The sequence below is a fragment of the Phalaenopsis equestris genome, unplaced genomic scaffold (assembly GCF_001263595.1).
Source record: "Phalaenopsis equestris unplaced genomic scaffold, ASM126359v1 Scaffold233169, whole genome shotgun sequence".
Classification (NCBI taxonomy): domain Eukaryota; kingdom Viridiplantae; phylum Streptophyta; class Magnoliopsida; order Asparagales; family Orchidaceae; genus Phalaenopsis; species Phalaenopsis equestris.
This window is the reverse complement of record NW_018251122.1, coordinates 124231-146917: the sequence shown is the minus strand read 5'-3', so window position 1 is coordinate 146917 and position 22687 is coordinate 124231. Positions and strand designations below refer to the sequence as shown.

The window sequence follows — 22687 nt, the reverse complement described above, 5'->3', positions numbered from 1 at the left end:
TGAAAATGCTCAAGTTTAGGCATATTGATGCTCAGAATATGACTTACAAGGCAACACTTTCATTTAACTATTATTCACATCAATTTATTCTTTGATGAGCTTTAATGGCGAGTTCTTCGTCAATTGTTGGTCTAGTCGATGTCTCTTGTAAGCTCTCGTGACACCACTTTTTTGGCTTATGCTCAAGAGCGAGTTTATGAGCCTATTGTTATTCTTACAAGTTGAGCTTGAGCTTGAGTTTAAGATAGAGTTTAATAGGCAATCCTAGCTTGGGTTTATGAGCTTGTTGTTATTTTTTGGTTTATGTTAGGAGAAGTTATTGATAGTTGTTAGATGATTATCTAACAAGAACATTAGAATTGAAGTTGGACATCAATTTATCGTAAAATTCCAACCTATATTTTTCATCTTTATCAAATTCTCAATAATTTGATTGTGGCACGAGTAAATATATTTAATATTTAGTTCAAAAAAAATTACATTTATAATTATTTTGTAAATATCACAATTTTGAGTGTTCTGCATGTAAATATTTCTAAAATTAATTTTATTAAGTTAATTTTATTATAATTAGACTAATTAAGTATTGATTTAAAATTTTATTTAGAAAAAAATAATTATAATGACGTTAATTAAAATATAATATATTTATTAACAACTATTAAACTAATAACTATTTAACAAGTTATTAAATTACGCTCCTACCCAAAGCCCTCGCGGACAAACAAGCTAGAAATCTCAAGGGATTCACGGCATCCAAATAGCCCCCGTTGGCCTCCTCTACGCACGCCTCCTCTTACGGTTTTCTTCTTGGCGATTCGTTCTCCCGACCGGGGTTTCTCTTTCTATTAGGGTTAGCGGATGCTTTCGCTATTTTGATCGGAGGAAAAGTCGAGCGGCGGATCTGAAGAAGAATGTCTTACGCTTACCTTTTCAAGTACATCATAATCGGTGATACAGGTGCGCTTCTCTCTTGATTGGTTTTGTTAATCTGATGGAATTATGTTTCTCTGTCTTTTTTTATGGGTTTCTGTCATCAAAATTGCTTTTTGACGGTGAAATTGTTAAATAATTTATGGTTATTGATGGAAAAAATACTTTTTTTTTTTTTTTTGTAAACCGATTGAATGAGATTCTGTTTTTGAGTTGCGTCTAGTTGTTTCTGGGGTCTGAAAACGTTATATTGTGGACGTTTTGAGTTCTTTTAATGACGAGTTGATTCTCGGTTTGGATGAGGATGGGAAGTTGTGGTTTATGGGGGGATTTTCTGTATAGGGAACATATAATATTGTACGATCGCATAAATACTGTCTTAAAATGGAGCCACGCCAGTTGATTCTTATGAGGGCGATTTAACTTAAATCCTGCCAAACACCATAAATAAGTTATATAAATTCGTGGTTAAGTTAAATTCAATTTTTGCTTGTTTCGTTAATTAAATTTGGATTTACTAAATTCACTTATTGGTTGAATTTAACGGATTTAGCGCAGGAAAATAATATTTCAAATAGATTTATGCCAAACATCTCAAATAGATTTAACTTGATGTAACCTCAATTGACCAAACATTGTTTCGGATTTAATGATATTTAGATTTAGTGAATCCAGATATACCGGTTTTACTAAATTCTATTTAACTTAAATCCTCCTTGCTGCCAAACGCCCCCTAAATTTAGTTTGTTGCTGCTATTAAAAGGATGTGTTAGATTAATGATCTTCAAGGATCTAATATTTATGTTAGAGACCTAATATATGAGTAAAATATATTATCTTACATCTAAGTTAATGTGTTAGAAGGGGAGATGCAGACAGGCTTATTGAACCTTCTATGAACTGGTTGTGTGAATCTGATGAATGATTGTGGTTATGTGTTAATGAATGGTTATTTTGATGAAAATTTGTTATTGTTGTTTAAATTCGAGGAAGATTAATATACATACCACTCAATTCCCATGCAATTACATATCCATCACCTAAACTTTAATTTTTACCTAGATGCTACCTTACCTATGCAAGGAAAGGTATATTTCACTTTTTAAAAGTCTAAATAGTGGCATTTTTTTTTTGTCAGATGAATGATTTGGGAGGTATTCATGTAAAAAATCAAATTTAGGTGTTAGATATGTAGATACATAAAGATTGGGTGGATTCTAAAGAATGTAACTGATATTGAAGGAAAAAAACTATGTTTTTTTGTGAACCAATTGCATGACATTTTTCATGTGATCTGATTCTTGATGCAACTGGTTGGAATTTTAATTTGATATTTTTTGTTTTGATGGTTTGATTTAATGAGAATAGAAAGGTGGGTTTTTGAGGAAAATTGCTGATTAAAAAACTGTTTAACATGTTGCAATTCAATTTAGAATTTGAGTCCTTGCTCTTAGGGGATGATACGATTCCGTGGGCTTCTTAACTATATTTAGTTCTCTTTTATAATTGTTTATAATTTGTGATTTTATTTTATTTTTGTGGTGCTGGTTTGGAAAGTTTGTTCTTTTCTGAAATTTAATATCTTTTCTAATTACTTTGCAGGTGTTGGAAAATCATGTCTCCTATTGCAATTTACTGACAAGAGGTTTCAACCTGTACATGATCTGACTATTGGTGTTGAGTTTGGTGCTAGGATGATTACAATTGATAACAAGCCGATAAAATTGCAAATATGGGATACGGTATGTATTTTCAACATTTTTATGGATTAAAAATGTTTTTTGAGATCCCCACCTAAGCTTTTTAAAATGTGGTTATTTGGCCATAGAAAATCTTTCACTGAAAACTTTTTAAAGGAGATCCATTCCGTTATGCTTTTCTAGATATGTCGCATCTTGTTAATAAGCAGAGATTTGTAAAAATACAATTAAATAGATATTTGTGTATGCAAGTTTGTGTTTTATAAGAAACAGATGTTTGGATTGTAGCTATATATGATAAGGTTTGCTTTTAGGTTTGAGGGATCTTGGTGAAGTACTTTTTAAGCGAGGTTTTACTAAAGCATTTCATTTCTCCTGATGTTTATAGGTTGAAATGTAATTTAGATCTTTCGAAAAGAATTCATGTGTACATTATCAAGTTAGTTGTCTTGTGGAATCTAGTACTTTGTTACAATGGCGTTGTAGTACGCAGGTTGCAAAAGTGTAAAGTTGGCTTAATTACATTCCTGAGAAAGTTTTATAAAGTTGTAATCAGGATATTTATACTGAGGTGGTGCTGATGATGCAAAACTATCCTGTTTTAGTTTAAAAAAAAAGGGGCATTTGCATAAATACCACCCAATTCCTATGGATTTAAATGTCTAACACCTAAATTTTACTTTTTACACTAATTCCACCCAAATCTTTCATAGCACATCAAAAATACCATTATTTTAACTTTTAAAGTTGAAATACACCTTCTCATGCATAGATTGGGTGGTATAAATGTAAAAAATTAAAGTTTGGGTGTTAGATACGTAAATGCATAAGGATTGGGCGGTATTTATGAAAATTTTCATAAAAAAAATAATAAAATAAAAAAAAAATCTGATCTTGATCATTCCCCTAGTTTTATTTGGAAAGATTGTCTTTATCATATCCATTTTTAACCTTTTCTCAACAATCTAGCATTATATTGTGATTTATCCCCTTATTTTTGTTAAATTGAGCCAGAATCAAGAAAGGTATGTGTTTTAACTTGTTTAATTTGCGATTAAAGTGTTTAATGGTGCATGGAATGCTTGTAGGAATTCGAGTTTTTATGCAAATCCTAATAAAAATATAGAAAATTCTTGTTCTTTTTGAGCAAAGTATTCTTTGTCAATTTGATTGACCTATATGCAGTTTCTTCTGATATATTTTATCATTATGGTCATCCAAGATTCTTCTATCTTGTTGGTAGAATTAATAGTTTATGAATAAATTGATCAACATTTTGGTTCAGCATTCATTGTATCAATATCTAAGCATGTTAGATCACACTATTGTGTTGCTGGGCGATATAAATCTTAATATTTTACGAAATTGTTGTCATGGATCACTTAAAAATGATGATTAGATCATTGGTCTGCTTTTATTTTGTTTCTGAACAAGTTGCTGATCGGCGTGCCAGTAACAATATATGATCTCTATATTGTTAGATAAGAATTTATAGTTTTTCCTTCAATATTTTGCACGTGTTATCACCTCCATGAACTTTGCCATACATTTTTATGACTAGTTATGAGCCTGCATTGATCCTAAACCTTTGTTAATTCGTTCTATGGGCCCAAATTTATGGATTTTTTAATGGTTTCATATTCATGTCAAATTAGTTGATTGCAGCATTAAGTTATTTGAATCTAAAACTTTATAACAGAAGAAATTTTTATCTATTTGAGGATTAGACCTTGTGTTATAAATTAACACAAAGAATACTTATAAAGAAGGTAATTGCAAAATGCCAGTATTTTTTTCAACATATCACCATCAATAACCTGTCATCCCCCATTTTTTAACAATTTGATTTTTAATTGCCAGCTTTTGTCATAAGAGAAGAAACAAAGTAGTGGTAAGATTTTTTATGTGATGCACAACAATTTCTCGAGATTTGATACAATCAAGTATAAAATGATAGTCTTTCCAATGTGTTTGGCCCTCTCTTGAAATACTGCGTTAATTGAAATTGCAAGAGCTAATTTATTGTCATAATAAAGTTTTGTTAAGTTGGTTCATAGGATTGTGAAAGTTATGAATAGGGTTGTCAAAACGGCTCGTTGTTCGCGACGCGACCAGCTCGTTGAGAAGCTCGTGTTCGGCTCGTTCACTAAGTTAACGTGCCGAACACGAACAAATATTTGTTCGTTCGTGTTCGACTCGTTTTGGCTCGAAATACTACAAATCAAGTGTATATATATATATTTATGAGTATTACTTTTAAAAAATTTAATTGACTGCAAGACTACAATGATTTATAATCAATTAAAAGTATTAATTAAGAAAATAGAATAAAAATTATTAAATTAGATTCAAATAATGTTTTAAATTTTGCCCAAATCCTTAACATCTTATGACTACATGATTAGGGTTGTCAAAACGACTATTTGTTCGTGAACGCTCGTGTTGGGCTCGCTAAACAAATGAGTCGAACACAAACATACTTTTTGAGCTCGAAATATAAACGAGCCGAGCACGGCCGAGCACGAGCAAAGCCTGGGCTCGCTCGTGTTCGGCTCGTTTACACCCCTAGTTATGAAGTACACGCCTAAACTAGATGATATCAGTAGCAGTCATAGCAAGAGCTCTATAGTCCGCTTCTTGTATAAGTTTTTTTTATGATGATTGTATTATTTCCTGCGAGCAAAGTATCATCTGTATAAATTAATTGGTATATATGATGAGCATCTTGTACATGAAGAAGCTAAGATGGTTCAATTTTGGTTGTTTGGAACCCAAGTTACTGATGATGAGAGGAAAAAAGTTAGAAACCATTGATGGGGAGCTTGCTTCAGCCAATAAATATCTTTCTTAATATATATATATATAACTATAACAACAACAACAAGCCTTTATCTTACTAATGGTTCACATTTTTTGTATGATGAAGATATTATGATAATCAATTCTATGTTTTTGTTTATCACCTTTAACAATTTATTGAGCCTTATATATGACAATTGTGCCATCTGAATTTAATGTCAATTTAGATATCCATTTGCAGCTTATTATGTTCTGAGAGGGGGTGCAGGGGCACGAGAGACTAAGTGCCTTGTTGTAAGGCTTGATATTCATTCAAAATGGTAGCTCTCAATTTTTTTTTTAAATTTCTTGAGAATAACTGGATCAATAGGTGGCGAAAGAGATTTGCTGAGGTTGAATATTTATTTAGGTTTAAGCGAAGCAATTTGTTTGCGTATGGTTGTAGAATGGCCAATAGATGGTGGAGGGATGGAATTCAATGAAATGGATATGGAGATGACATTGTTGGGAGGATCGATATGAGAAAGCTAAGGTGCAGACATTTCAGAAACAAAATTGGTTGCCAGAATAGGGATAGTGTGGTAGAGATGATGTATTGGAAATAGAGTCCATAGACCTATGTATCTACATTTCTCACATATAAAATTTACATTTTGCATTTATACCACCCAAATCTTTCATATTGCATCAAAAATACCACCTTTTTAACTTTTAAAATGTGAAATGCAGCTTTTCATACATAGATATGTAAATACATTGGAATTGAGTGGTATATATGTAAATCTTCCTAGGTTTTAATGTTGGAATGAGTGTTAAGAAGGGGTTAGAGGAACAGGCAGAGGGAACTAAGGCCTACTTGTACTGCCAAAATGAATGGGGGTAAATGTGATCCTAAAATTGAAATTGTTGTGAGGTACATACTTTTTAGGTAACCAATAAAAACTCAAGGTGTGATCTTGCAGCAAGTTTACGTGGACATTCGGGTTGTAACCATGCGTAAAATAAGCAGCCAAAATTTTTTTACTATATGGGGGAGGTTTATGATATAGCGAGTAGAATGGAGATTTTTTATGTAAATTGGGGGCGGGAAGATTTATTAGATAAAATGAAACTATGAACTATCAACACAAAGTTTTGGTGGCATATTTGCAAACCATTTCTATAATATGATGATTTGCGACCTTGTGTTCGACTGTACTGTTTTGTTCTACGGTATTTGGAAAGCTGTATGAGGTGGGGTGCCGGTGCTATTTTATGATGAATGATGCCACATAGATCTAGAAAATTTTGAATATTTGCATTTGTGTATTCTTCACTGCCATTTGAATGAAGGATTTTAATGGGTTTATTTTGTTTGTTTTTCAATCATATTTTTAAAAAGAGTGAATTTGTTGGTTCTTTTAGATAATATTGTGAAGCTCATTTTTCAATTATGATTAGCACTAACAAAAACAGGCTGGATTAGATCTATTTGATGCCTGTGTTACTTTGTAGATTTGTCTTTTGTCTAAGAGAGAGGATAGGCATTGAACAATATGTATGTTGCCTACATTATGATATGGGGGTTATATATCTAAATTATGGTAAATAAATTTATTACAATTTAGATGTTAGATTTTTTACATCAATAACTCCCTGAACTCCCCCCGCCATACCGTTTGGTTCGCGCTTTTCGCCAGATTATCAGAAACTGTGTTTGGGTTTTTACACTAAACGCAGGCCGCGGGCCGACCCCTGCGGTCGGCCACCCCTACGGAAACGGACCCTTATTACAATTTAGATGTTAGATTTTTTACATCAATAACTCCCTGAACTCCGCTATTACAGAAACTTCGTCTTAAATAATCACTCTTGTCAGCCAACCAACGCTCTCTTCCATCTGTTCATGATGATGGCTGATCTCTTATTTGTTTGGCTCGTATTAAAGCTGTTTGCTATGTAAATTGTTCTTTGGGACATTTACATATTTATCATGTAATTCTTATATATTTACATATTTAACAGCTAAACATTTTTATTTACATGCATATCACTCAATTCTTTAACATTGCTTCAAAAATACCATCATCACTATCTTTTAAAAAATGAAATACACCTTTTCATGCATAGGTTTATGACACCAAGGTGTTAATAAGTGTAAATATCAAACATTTGGGTATTAGATATGTAAATACATAAGAATTGTGTGGTATGTATGTAAATTTCCGTTGTTATTTCCTATGCATAATTTGAGTCGGTTTCTAATAAAGCTAATAATAGGTTTTCCTCTCAGGCATTGCAAGTATGCTTCTAAAATTGCTGTCTTTCACCCTTCAGAAATTATTATTATTTTTTTTTAATCCAATCCACTACAGGCAGGTCAAGAATCCTTCAGATCTATTACAAGATCCTACTACAGAGGAGCTGCTGGTGCATTGCTGGTATATGATATTACCAGGTATTTGTCATTTTTTTAATGTTAGGCAGCATTTACATACATACCACCCAATCCCTATATATTTACATATCTATCACTTCAACATTACTTTTTCTATTTATGCCATCCAAATCTTTCATATCACATAAAAATTAAGACCATTTTAACTTTCTATAAGTGAAATGCACCTTTTCATGCCTGGCAGCGTAGGTAAGGCATGTATGTAAATCTTCCTTTTTATTTCATTAATACTTGGTAGCAGCTTCTTCAAGATTCTTTATTTAGCCCCTTCTCATTATGATGTACAGGAGGGAGACCTTTAATCATCTTGCGAGCTGGCTAGAAGATGCGAGACAACACGCAAATGCGAATATGACAATTATGTTAATTGGGAACAAATCAGATCTTGCTCATAGAAGAGCTGTAAGTACTGAGGAAGGGCAGCAGTTTGCCAAAGAACATGGACTCATCTTTATGGAAGCTTCAGCAAAAACTGCACAGAACGTTGAAGAGGCGAGTACAAAATAAAATTTATGAGACATTTATATTTTGGAGTTTTTACATACATAGCAACCAAAACTTTCATATTTACCTATCTCACACCAAAGCTTTCATAATTACAAATATCATATGAAAAGTAGCACTCATTATCACCTTTAATAGTCAAATTTATCTTTTTATCCATAAGTGTTAATTGTGTAAAAATCAAAACTTTGGGTGTGAGATAGACAAATCCATAAGAATTGGGTGTTATGTTTGTAATTTTCCTTATGTTTTAGGACGATTTTCATATATACCATTCAATTCCTATGTATTTACATATCTAGCACATAAACTTTAATTTTTAAATACATACCACCTTACCTATGCATGAAAAGGTTCATTTCACTTTTTAAAAGTTAAAATGGTGGTATTTTTTAGGACATATGAAAGTTTTTTGGTATAAAGGTAAGAAACAAAGTTTAGGTGTTAGATATGTAAATATATAGGACTTCAGTGGTACGCATGTAAATGCCCCACCTTTTTCTTCTAACATTTTTTAATGTTCTGAATATTGTGCAGGCATTTATTAATACTGCTGCGACAATATATAAAAAAATTCAGGATGGTGTATTTGATGTCTCGAATGAGGTATGTGGATGGATTTATTATGAATTTATGATTTTCTTACAAGAGAATAAGGCATGACTCTTGATATAAATTATATAAAAGATGTGTTTTTTTTTTTTTTTTTTTTTTTTTTTTTGGCAATGGGATAGGAAAATGAGGCTATGAAGGTATTTGTGTAAATTTCATAGCCTTCTGTTGCCATTATGTTCTTTCTTGTGGGGAATAAGCAATTTTTAGATGTTTTGAAAGATAGTTGAGAGCGAAAGTTCAATTGTGTGAAAGTTGAAAAGTAAAATTTGTTTATTTTTACCATACAATCGTAACCTTGTCGACGCTTGACATAATAATTTCAATGCCAAACAAAGCTTAAATCCCATTGCAATTGTGATATGAAAGAGATAAACTTTCACCGAAATCAACACAACCCGAAGACATAAAGGATAAACAACTACAATTCGAGAGATGGCAATCTCTCTCAAATCTTAATCCTAACACCTACAATTTGAGAGCTAGGCGATCTCTCCCAAATCCTTACCCTAAAATTCAAAACAATTAGCACACATAACATAATATAACCTTAAATTTCATAGGTAAGAAATGAACTTTCACAGAAATTTTGGCAAGCAAGATACTTTCTTTCAATAGCACAAAACAACACAACCCGATTACATATGGATAAACACCAATAATTCGTGAGTCAGGTGTTCTCTCCCAAATCCTAACTCCTAACACCTACAATTCGAGAGGTAGATAATCTCTCTTAAATCCTAACCCTAAGATTCAAAACAATAATGAAACATGACATAGCATAACTCTAAATATATTAGTCCTATTTATACTTAATAATAATCATTGAAAAATGACTTAATTTGCCCTTTTTGTCTCACGCCTGACATAAGTTTTCAAACTTTTTTAGTGTGCGCGGTATCGACTCATTGGTGCTCCAGGCGGATGACGTCATTGGTGTCGATCTAACATTACTACCTTATCAAAAAAACACCTTATTCTCAAGTTAGAAAAGAGGAAACTGTTGTTGGATCAAATCGTATATCTCCCACGCAGCGTCATAATCTAACAGTTTCTCATTTAATGAGAAATTTGTCGTGATCCTCATAAGCTTAAAATGTAGTCTTGTGCACATCGACCGGCTAAATCTGAATCTGATGATATTCTAACACTCAATTATGGGAAATATCACAACCCTAAACAACTCATCCACTAGCTCATCGATCACCAAGAAGAAAAAAAGTGTTAGGTATTATTTTCTTTTTCACTACCTGATAATTAACACAGAAATGTCAAATCTCATCCTTCTTCACTAGTGAGAAGGGATTCGCGGTAGTTGTATGTTCCCGACCTCCAACATCTTCGGATCAATCTCTGGATCTCGTCCTTCTTTGTTTGGGGGTAGCGCACACTAATGGGGACCTCAATCTCAAGATTATTGCATGCTCGTGATCCCTCCAAGGCGGCGATTTGCATGACAACTAAAAGTCTCTATAAATTTTTGTAGGAGCAGTTAGATTATTGTTGGAATCTCTCTCTACAAACTTTGTATCAGGTGTCTCTTCTATTCTTTCATAAGTTTAGCTCACTCCATAATCAACTCACCCATCCCCATATGATCCTAAATAACTTTACGCCTGAAAGGTTGCGTTGTAAATGGCCCCTTGTCAAGGATCACCCCCGTGGTTCCATGTTCCAGCTTGAAATCCTACAAGTCGATCTTCTCTAGCCCTGATTTGTATGTCGTCCCAGTTTGCATATTATCGCTCATTCCAAACCTTTAGATGTTTGTCACTCAAATTTACTCCCCACTCCTTCACTCGATCTTTTCTGCTTCTATTTGTTCCAATAGTCTGGATGCCACGCAAGTCCTTTAGATTGTTGTCGCTTTTGTCCACCCCATACTCTATCACTCGATCCCATGGCGGCAGGTGGTGGGTTTGCGTGAATCTCTATGATCTCTTTGTGATTTCTACCAGGTCTATGAATCTCCACTCTAAACGTCATCACTCGATTTCGTGGTGGGAGACGGTGGGTTTGCGTGAAACTCCGTGATCTTTTTCATCATTTCTTTCAGGGGTAAATCTTCCCTCCACGGACAAGAGCCACCTTTCCATAATCAAGAAGCGCTCTTTCATTTCATCTATGATTTGCCTTGACTCTCTCTATAATTTCTCCTCTAAAGCATCTATTTTCTTGGTGGTCATTACTTTCAAAACGGTTTTTAATTACGAAAACAGAACTGTATGTCACGAACTCATCGTTAGCTTCCCAACTAAAGTTTGAATTGTGCTTGTATCGATTTGGTCATGAAAGCATATTGTCCCGCTTATCTAGAGTGTATTGCTACCCTGTCGTTGGCTAGAGTCGTGACTGTATGATAATGTTAGATCATGGAGGGACGTGATCGTACACCACGATCCCTTTGTTGGCCTCCAGCTAACTCGAAGCTTGATTGTTTCGCATTGTCTAGTCATGAATGCAACGTCCTGTACGCCACGACCCCTTCATTGCTTCCAACTAGCTTGACTCGCAATTGTTTCTAGTTAAGTCGATACTTAATACACGTTGCGATCCGTAGGCTTCCCGTAATCAATTGCTCTGATATCAATTTGATAGGAAAGATGAATTTCCACAGAGATTAGGGCGAACACGATACTTCATCTCACTAACACAAAACAACACAAACCAAATACATAAATGATAAACACTAATTCGAGAGATATCGATCTCTCCCAAACCATAACCTAATACATAAATGATAAACACTTGTAATTCGAGAGGTAGGCAATTTCTGCCAAATCCTAGCCCTAAGATTCAATACAACAATCACACATAACATAACCCTAAACTTATTAGCCCGATTTATAACCCCACAGTAATAACCGACAAATGATAACCGACAAATGATTAAATTTCCTTTTTTTTTTTTTTTTTTTGTCTTAGACCTAACATAAGTCTTCAAATTTTTTTTGCGAGCACAGCGCCGACTAATTGGCCACAGGCACTGCGATCTAACAAATTGTTGTTTCCATTTGTTATTTATAAATAATGGTTAGATTTTATCTGTTATAGATGTTCAATTAAAAACAAATTTGTTGGTTGTATTATTATATAAAACGAATCAAATGATGTTGGTATGGTAAGTTAGAGTTATTTAAAAAAAAAAAGAAAAAGAAATTCCCTCCGAATTGATTTGTTGCAATCATTGGATGAACTTTGAAATCCATGAAATATATAAATTTTGTTTTGTTTAGTCAAATATCCATTATCTCATATATTTCACTTTTCTCAATCAAAACAAACAGTGTTCTCAAAATCAGGAAGGGCTTATCTTGGGAAAGCTTTACATACATACCCCTCAATTCCTATGTATTTACATATCTAACTTCTAAACTGAAATCTACTGAAATCTTTATATATATATGACACCTTACCTTTGCATGAAAACTGATATGAAAGATTTAGAATGGTATAAATGTAAAAGGCAAAGTTTTAAATGTTGCACATGTAAATACACATAGGAATTGGTTGGTATGTTTGTAAATAAATGCCTCTAATAATCGAAATATGATTTTTATTTATTTTACATTTTATTATTTCAGTCTTATGGCATCAAAATTGGATATGGAGGAATCCAAGGTCCTGCTGGAGGGAGGGATGGATCTGCTTCCCAGGCTGGTGGCTGCTGCGGCTGACATCTCACAAAATTAATTCATGCCTTGTAACAAACTTTTTTTTTTTTTTTTTTTTGCAAAAAAATCCTTTTCAAAAAAATTTAAAACTTTTTTTTTTTTTTTTTTTTTTTGGTGTTTTTTTCAAGTGTACATCTATTTGCTTGCTTGAAATTGCTTGTAACACGCTTTCTGTGATGTTCTGTGGGGCTGTAATTCAACAGATTTTAATCGTTTAGAATGGTATGGATTGCAAATAATATTGTGGTTATATTACGACTAACAGTTTGAAGAAACAGTTATGAAGTTATTGTAAAATTGATTTTCAACAAATTTTGATGATTATTATAAATTTATTTTATTTTAATGTTGCAAAATATAACTTTTTATTATAATTTTATTGAAAAAATAAGTATAATATAGTTATATGATACGTCTGAAAGTGGTGCGAAATTGCATCGCAGTTCGTTTAGAAAAACCAACAACCATTTTTCAATTGGAGCATTTATGCATATGTTAGATTGATTGTTTCATCTCGCCTTGATTATTGTATTGATTATATTTTTTTTATATTTATATTGCCTAAATCTTTCATTAAAAAAAAAAAAATCACTATTCTAGTTTTTTGATAGAGAAACGCCACACAAATCCTATGAATTTACATGTTTAACAGTAATGAAAGAAAGCATTCATGTTCCTTGATGATATCCATCTTAGGATTAAATCAATCATCATTTTAATCTACAAGTTTAGTTCTGCAATAGCTTGTTTGAAAGATCACAAATTTATGAGAGACCCACACATCAGTTTGACTCAAAAAAATCTAAATTTTGTGCTGAACTCTATAATTTTCGAATCGGATTCTAAGTTAATACTCTAATAATTTAGAGTTTGATTCAAGTCTGGATATATCCAAACAATACACTTCTACAAAACATAAATATGAGGCATGCAAATACAATGTAATTACATGAATATCTTTGTAATTTTTTCAAAAAATTATTAACCATACATGGGTGGTTTAAGCCCACATTGATTAGCCTGATCGAGCCATGCTGACCGGCTATGATTCAAGCCAAAGCAATCACAGCCATTCATTTCTGATCAGGCATTGACAATTCCTATTACAGAAAAGCTCTACTAATCACTGAAACACAATTCAATTTCTACAAGGCAGTTAAATTCATAGCTTCAAAATTACCAAATTTATATTAAAAAAAAAAAAAAACACACCTACATATCCTGAAATGAATGTCATAAAGGATAGAATATCGCACACTTTATAAGTATATATTTATAAGGATGGATGAAGTGGTCACGTCAACATAATTTTATTATATGTGACGTGGTCATTACATCCACCCTTGTAAGTACATACATTGTAAGTATACAATATTTTCTCTAGGAAAGAAAGCACGGAAGAATAACACAATCTACAAACTATGCACATCTAAAGATTATTTATTTTAAGTCACAGATTCCTTATGGTTCGATCGAGCGAAACTACATTCAAGCACCGTCGTCTTCGACATTGTTGACCCGCTCGCATTCGTCGATCCATTCGCTGTATCTGCAGCACGACAAACAGAATCGATTAGAGACGATGAGATCGATCCATGGTGTGTTCAAACAATTATCAGCTAATTTCAGGAAAGTTGACTCACATGTCTATAGGTTCAGTTAATGCTGCAAAAGAAAAAAAAAATTGTAAAAAAGATTAGTTTGTGAAAGATGAAATTTGTGAGAAATTGATTAAAAAGTTATCTATCATATTTAAACTAATATTTAGGGATAATTAAATAAAGACCTCCCCAAACATTGATATTTACAAATTAATCACCCAGGTGATTTTTTTGAAATACCGAACCGATTTATTTATTTGTGCCGTGATCAAAAATAAGAAATTAATAAAAATGAAAAAGCATGGGTTGGGGTTTTATTATGACTATATATTTGAGTGAGAATTTAAAAAATAGATGAAAGAGTTTTGTTGATTTGTAAATAGAAAGTTTCGGGGGGTCTGTATGTAATTAAATTGCTGCTATTAATTAATCATAAATTTGAAAAAAAAAAAAGCTGGCTAAAAATTTAAAATGCCCCCAATTATGTGAAGCTAACTTCTTCTAAATTTTTCTTATGAATTATCATTCTTTTAATAATAGTGATACAATGATTAGCCGAATTGGAACCATCTTTTTCTTTCATAACAAATGAGTCCGGCATGGGGGCCAATTTGAAGTCATGGAACTGAGCTCGAAATCATGCCCAAATTCAATTAATTAATCAAGCTCAATCTCAAGTTAGGGTTAGCTCCAAACTGACTCCCATCGTTTGCACTCCTAATTAGACAGTACACAGACATTTCAAGCAAGGGGGCATTTACACATACAGACCACCCCCCATTTCCTCCATATTTACATATCAAAGATCTAAACTTTTATCTTTTATATTTATACCTAATTGAGGGATAATTATGTACGTAAATCTTCCTTCAATCAATGTATCAAACATATCCAAGTCCTCTTACTTTCTATTAACCAATTTATTCCTATTCTTTTGAGAAAAAAGAGAGCGGTAAATTTGCAAAACTTCAAAACCAAAAGAATCAAAATTCTCAAAAAGTCCTCTAGCTTCAAACTTACCAGTAACTGTAGTGCTGAAATTCTCTTGGCAAATCCTGCAAGAGGCTTCACCAATTAAATTCTTCATATCACTGCAAAAAAGAAAAAAACAGAAAGAGAAAAGCTGAAAAATCTAATAACACTTCTTCAACCAGTCCGAAAAAAATTCCAAAGTAGGGAAATTTACATACACACGACACAATTCTTATATATTTGCATATCAAATACCTAAACTTCCATATTTATATTCATAACACTTTGGTGTCATAAACCTATGCACATGAAATGGTGTGTATTTCACAATGTGATGATAAAAATTTGAGTGCTATGCATGTAAATATGAAAGCCTGGGTGTTAGAAATGCAAATAGATAATTGGTGAATGCCGAAAATAAGTATATATGCAAGGGAAAGACGGATAGATTCCATACATGCGACATTCAACACTGCTTCCATGGTTGCAGAATGGGCAGCAAAACACAGTATCGAGCTTGTCCATCTTCTTCTTAGGAGGGGGCTTTGCTCTCGACTTTCTTTTCCCCATATGAAGTAGCAACAAACTTTTTAATCACAAAATGGCCTCTGCAAAATGTGAAATCAATCAATTGAAAATAAGGGAAATTACATAGACTGCAAGCACTCCAAACATTGCTATTTACAAAATTAGCACCTTATTTCAACCATTTTTCAGATTTTCATTCAAATATAAACATTGTTATTTACAAAATTAGCAACCTATTTCAGCCATTTTTCAAATTTTCACAATTTTCACCCAAATATCTAAATTGACAATAAAACCCCAACCATTGATTTTCATTCTTATCAAATTCCCGATGTTCTGATTGTGGCATTCGCAAATGCATCAGTATGGGTGCTAGTTTTGTAAATAACAAGGTTCCAAATGTTATGTATGTAATTATCCTCTAATATTGCTGCCTAATTGAAAACTATTATAACTTCAAAATGCTTTGATGAGTAAATACTTTTAGTCTTCAGGCTGAGAAATTTATATTTCTGAAAATTTTACAAATTTAATGTAGCTCTCACAGAAAAAACTATGCTTACAAAAATACGAAATTATCTGTCAAAAAGGACCATATAGCTATATTCAGAAACATAAGAAGCAAACAAAACTTGGTTATTTATTTGCATAAATCACAGGCAAGTTTATGAGCCACCACTACTATTAAAGGTCTGTTTGGGGCAGCTTGTACGTTTCAGGATAAGCAGTTTATCCTGAAAACCGGCTTGCGTTTAGTGTAAAAAACCCAAACGCGACAGGCAGCGTTTTCAAAAACGCATAAACCAAACAGTTAGGCGGCGTTTTTGAAATGTCGCTGCACTTATAAGCTGCCCCAAACAGGCCAGCAAACAAAACTTGGTTATTTATTTGCATAAATCATAGGCAAGTTTATGAGCCACCACTACTATTAAATCTTAGTTTTCCACACATGCATGCCAGATACCCTAAAAAATGAGAGAAAGGGAGCATTTACAGACATACCCCACCCAATTCCTATGCATTTAAATATCTAATATCTAAACTTTACATTTTACATTTCTACCACCCAAATCTTTCATATCACATCAAAAATACCATTATTTTAAGTTTTTGAACTAAAAAAAAAAACACCTTTCCAAATATTGGTAAGGCAGCATATATGCAAAAACTGAAGTATAGGTATTAGATATGTAAATACATAAGAATTGAGTGGTATGCATGTAAATCTTCCAAAAACAAATCCCATTTAGCTTTATGGAATATGAATAAGATAATTGTGATATCAATCAGCTGGCCAATTAATTAAAAACTTAACAGGTTGTTCTTCAACAAGATCTCAATAGTTTATTGCACAGGATTTGAAGGATATAATGCGATCTATCTATAGAAGTCTCATTTGATTCAAACACGAAATATATCATCTTTCATGAAACAAAATATATATTATAATAGCAGTATAAACCATATAAAGATAAAAATATACTTCAATAAAACCATAAGCACTATGATAAACAATCATAAAAAGGTTCAATGTTTCAATGTGATATCAACTCATGTTATATATGATCAATGAATGATGCAACAGAAAATTTTGTATGTTTCATGATCGGTGATGAAATGCAACAAAAAAATTGTTCGAGTAAATATCTTAGAAATAATTTCAAAATAGGAATTGATAATACTCTCAATGATGGAAATTAGTATAACTCATTAGTAGGCAAACGTAAAATCTAGACTATCTTTCACAAGAGGCATATAGAAACTTTTCGCATATTAATCAATCAGATAAATTATTTTGTTAAAGAACAATTGAGTTCAACTTAATTTTAGTAGATAAGACTACATGCTATTATAGTTATGAATATTCTTTGAAATGCATTGAACTGGAACAAAAGAGAAATATAAAAGAATTTTGAACAAATGGTGCTTTATTAGATTTAATATCACATTCATGCTTAGGATTAGGTTCAAAATAAAGTGCAATTATGGGAAAAGAAAAAACATTAGAATGTCACTCTTGATTTAATGAACTTAAGCAATAGTGCAAGATTCGTGAATTCCGGTTCATATCCATTTTAATTAAGGCGTCAAAATTTTGGCATGACGAGTGGATATTAAATATGTAATTCAAATTTAATGGCTCTAACAGCATTATTAATTGTCTCATAATAAGCCATGATTTCTCAAAACAAACAACGAGATTCAAATAACTCTACAAGCTTATCTAAAAATGCAAGTTTAAAGAGTTTTTCTAAAAATTTAGGTGTTGTCGTTTTGAAGCCGATAATATTACGGCACCAAACATTTCTATTCGAACTTACATTTTATCACTGTCTAGGCAGTAATATGAATATCATCATTCTATATGTTCTAAAGAAAATTTGAGCACAACCTACAGCATAGTATAAACAAATAAAATGCATGTTTCATCGATCATTAAAAAAAACCAAAACCTACCTCAATCAGCTCAAGCATTATTTGAATCAAATAGCCAAGCCAATAGCGTTGAAAATTTTTTTTAACATTAATTTATTATTATTATTTTATTTTTTTTTAATTATTAAAACTGGATACATAAATCATTAAAAAATGTTATCATGATATGAATTGTGACTATATCTACATTTTCTATCATCCATGAGTGATCAAATAAGTCTTCAACAACCTTCAATATTTATAAAAGCCATACCATAAGTGTTAAACCCTTTGAAATATATAAGATTAAGTATCAAACAAATATTGAAAAGTACATGTTTTATATGCATTTTTTTATCTAGAATTAATTTGCCCTGCATGGTCAAATCATGAGGCTTTGTCATCACTTTAACCAAGTTTCCTTATCTTATCTTAGGAAATCTCAATGTAATCTCAACTTTCTTTTATGTCACAACACATGTCGCTTATATCCACTACCTTGACAAAAGCGAATTCACATTGCACACTGATTGTCAAGCTATCATCTCATTCTACAATAAGATGGCTCATAACAAGTCATCTAGGGTACGATGACTCGCATTCACAGACTTCATCAATGGCTTGGGGATCACCGTTAATTTCGAACATATTGACGAAAAAGACAAAGTCCTCGTCGACAACCTTTCAAAGCTAAAGTTTATTTTATGTGCAGGTTTTGAACCATAAGAGAATGAAATTAACAAATTTCTTGCAGAATGGATCCCAGAAATACAGGAAGACAGAAATGGGTTTCTATCGACAACTCTTTTGGACGGCAGCATTTTGAGTTCCTCGCACCAGGAGAAGAGGATGTCAGCTCCAATAAAGCAGCCAACGAACACTGGAGTATCTTATGGGAGTCGCTCGAATCACCCATCACTTGTCCGGCGAGATACACGGTGGAGGTCCGATGTTTCAATAATCGGAACAATGGAGGTGGACTTATCGGCTGGAACTCAGTTGGTGTACATTACACCAAACATGATGATGTCAATCCACGATTTCATGAACCATATAGAATTGGTCGTCCTTACTCATGGCTACGAAAAAAGGCAAGGAGGGGAATCAAACATATTAATCACAAGAGCCTTGATCTCAAGGCTAACGAACGCGAGCCATACTGGATTCCGATACAACGTATCATGAATACGGATCGCAGACTACCTAGCATCTCATGGTATTACAGCTATTCCCGGAAATCGACACACCATCAATCAACTTCAAGGGCTTACCTGGAATCTTAAACCATCCTTACAACAAATGATCCAAATCCCACAAAAACTCCATACATCCCAAAGGATTGACGGTACTCTCCGTCTTTCTTTCACCGATTATTCAGCTAAGTCATCCCTACCCCTATCATCCACAAAAAGGGAAACCTCAACATCCTCGGAGCAAGAGGATGAGCTTATACTCGTCATCCTTGAAAATGAGTCTATCTGGGACGAAGAACCCCATTGGGATACTTCTTACTCTGAAAAAGAAGAAGTCCTCCAAATATCATGCAAAGAAAATGCATCCGATGGAGAAGAAGATGATGACTTCTCCCTCTTCCTATATCTAAATGCGCATAATAATGAACAAACTTCATTCACGGAAGGCGGTGGGATTGCAGGTCCGACAGAAGAAGACTACAGGAGACAGAAGATGAACCAGATACCCTAAATCCTAAAACCGAAACTATCGTCAACGAAGCTGCGGAGGAAAATGACAGCTATACTAAGAAGGCTTCGAAGAGCTATCAACAAATCTTATGGGAACGATATCATAATGGTGATCCTACAATAGGACCACTAGGGCATCCAAGTTGAAGATATGATTACCTAGTTGAATATTCCATTAGATTTGTTGATAGCTCTTCAAAGCCTTCTTAGTATATAGCTATCATTTTCCTCCGCAGTTTCGTTGACGAAAGTTTCGGTTTTAGGATTTAGGGTATCTGGTTCTTCTGTCTCCTGCAGTCCTCGTTCTTCTGTCGGACCTTTAATCTGGTGTGGATGGAATGATGCACCAATCATCACTATATGATGGAGTTTAGCTAGACATGTTTTCCCAAATCTAGCTCTGATACCACTGGACAAACTGGACAAACTTTCAGAATATAGGATCGTTTTCTTTCAACTTCATTTTGTTTTAATTTACATTGGCAAAAGCTCTTTGTGACCCCAAGCCAACGATCTTATATTCTGAAATTTTTTCCAATTTGTCCAGTGGTATCAGAGCTAGGTTTGGGAAAACATGTTCTAGCTAAACTCCCTTTACTATCTCAGATGATCTGAGTAGGCTCTGTGCTTGATTTTGTTCATATTATCTCGAATTCCTGAGTAACAGAGGTAAGAAAACTCTGTTGCGTCCTATTCATAGGTTGTTGGTATATTTTTTTATTATATTTTTTGAGGCCGAAAATTGATTGTGTTTATTACTGTAGATCTGATATAAGTTCTATTTTGAAGTTCTGGTTAAATATGAGTCAGGATGCTGTGTCCAATCAGTTTAGTTAGGAAGCCCGAGTGCCACGAAGAGACCTGAGGATAAGGGCACTGTGGAATCGTAGGGCTGAAAAAAAAACTGATTGGGTTACATTCAGGAACCTGTATTACATTTAATCAAAACTCAAAAATATTATTTATTTCGTGATCTTAAGTAATAGATATACAAGACGTCTGTTATAAGGAAATATAATTTCAAAAATATATGTTAGTCATTGAGGGCAGGCAGATTATATGAGTTAAACCATCACAGATTGTTGAAAAATGATTTTGATCATTATTATTGGCGTACCCCTTCAAAGTTTCATATGAACGATTGAAACATCGCATCAGACAGCACCGATTATAAGATAACTTTAAAGGCTATGGAATCATTAGATCCACCACCTGTCGGTTTCCTTAATCTTGCAGAAGCAAAGCAAGGAACATCAGTCTTGTCTTGCTTAATCAAACAAAACAATACTATTATACACCTTTTACTAACAATCGCAGACAAATTAAAGACGGTGAAAGATAAGCTGCAACAAATTTCCAACAAAACCTCAGTTGAAGTAAAATCCATTAAGTCCTTCATCTCAGGCTTACAAAAGCAATTGAAAGCACTATCGCTAGGAGATCAGAATGAGCAACTGTCGGTCAACTTTTTCGATTGATAGATTTGAAAATATGAAATATGAAAATAATTTTTGAAATTTAATTTAATAATAGATATATAGTTTGAGTTTTAAAAGTAGTATGTTTTAATTTTAGAAAAATGAGACCAAATGGATCTCATTAGTCCAATAGTTTGCATAATCGTGCCCGATACCGCGAATATTACATCTTCCCGAAAGATAAGTGTAGATCTCGGTGATAGACCCAATCCTGCAAACTAAGAGATTTGTGACACCCGTTTGGTCTGCGAACCTTTTATGTGTGACCGACAAGTTCCCCTATCTAATACAATGATTAAATAGGGTTTATTTTACCTGGGTTTCAAGTTCCCTATAAAGACAAGCCCCAATAGTTAATTACATCCCAAGTGATTGAGAAAACTCTCGATAATGATCAATGGTTCTAGTCTTCAAGAATACTAAGTTTAGGTTTTCAAGGTAGGACGTGGAAAAAGGCAAGTGAGAGTGGCTCAAATAGGAACAGTTATTTCAGGAGTCCAAATAAAAGAAAAGGTAGGGGATGTCATAGATCCTGAGGAGAATCCCAGTGACTTCCCAAACTATCCTACTGTGTGGCTGCATTTTGGAAAAAATGTTATTTGAATGTTTAATCCTGCCAATTTTATTACTTAGGACTTACATTTGCATAATACCCGATTATGCAAATAACCCACAGAGAAATAAGGGTTTACATCGTACCGTACGATAACCTCGGAACCTAAATCGAGTTAAGACTCATGTCGCACAACATAGTTGTACAAGAGTCTAAAAAGGGAGTATGAGGATTTACGCCACGCTAGGCGAGCTACCTTGAAGTCCTATGTGTTATTATTATACTAGGAAAAAGATAATGCTGAAGAAGATCTTGCTGCTCGCTCCAAGCTCCTCGTCCTGCTGCCCACAAAGTTGGTTTCAAGCTCCTGTAGTCGCGATGGCTCCAGGATTTAAGTGTTTGAGAATGGTGATTTGTGCTTCATAGTTTCGGTGTCAATAATACCGGTTTTGCATACAACATAATCAAATTGCAGGTAAATAAAAATGTACTTGAAAGGTAAACTGCAGTAAAATAAAATGCTGTAGATAAACTGTAAAAGCGTACCTGGGCATCTGCTACTATTGTGTTATTAGTGTTGCAAGCATAGCATGATTTGCAGCAGATTTTAATAAACTTGCAAGAAAACTAAACAAGACGAGAAACCCAACATGAAAGTCAGAAACATGAGTTGTAAAAATCACGAGCAAAAGAAACCCTTAGCCACATGTGAAAGATCAGGACTGGGTATAAGACCTTGATGAAAGTGGGGGCTCAGAGCTGGGCTGTGTGCTTCCCG

General features: G+C 33.4%; 2 protein-coding genes across 2 annotated transcripts in view; one reads left to right on the top strand and one right to left on the bottom strand.

Moving 5' to 3' along the window:
- The first annotated feature begins 722 nt into the window (after nt 1-722).
- On the top strand, nt 723-12683 carry LOC110038589 (ras-related protein RABB1c). The gene is made up of 6 exons (XM_020743465.1): nt 723-960; nt 2536-2675; nt 7787-7869; nt 8157-8361; nt 8911-8979; nt 12570-12683. Exons 1-6 carry the CDS (start codon nt 915-917, stop codon nt 12660-12662), a joined length of 636 nt encoding a protein of 211 aa, XP_020599124.1. The 5' UTR covers nt 723-914; the 3' UTR covers nt 12663-12683.
- Nucleotides 12684-13835: 1152 nt separating this feature from the next.
- Nucleotides 13836-22687, bottom strand: part of LOC110038590 (transcription elongation factor 1 homolog) — an 18246-nt gene continuing 9394 nt past the window's right edge. Inside the window, exons 2-5 of the mRNA XM_020743466.1 lie at nt 15690-15840; nt 15281-15351; nt 14303-14324; nt 13836-14208 (exon numbers count right to left, since the gene is read on the bottom strand). Of these exons, the coding sequence (XP_020599125.1) occupies nt 14148-14208; nt 14303-14324; nt 15281-15351; nt 15690-15802 (267 nt within the window). The 5' untranslated portion in view covers nt 15803-15840 and the 3' untranslated portion in view covers nt 13836-14147. The remainder of the gene's footprint in view (nt 14209-14302; nt 14325-15280; nt 15352-15689; nt 15841-22687) is intronic.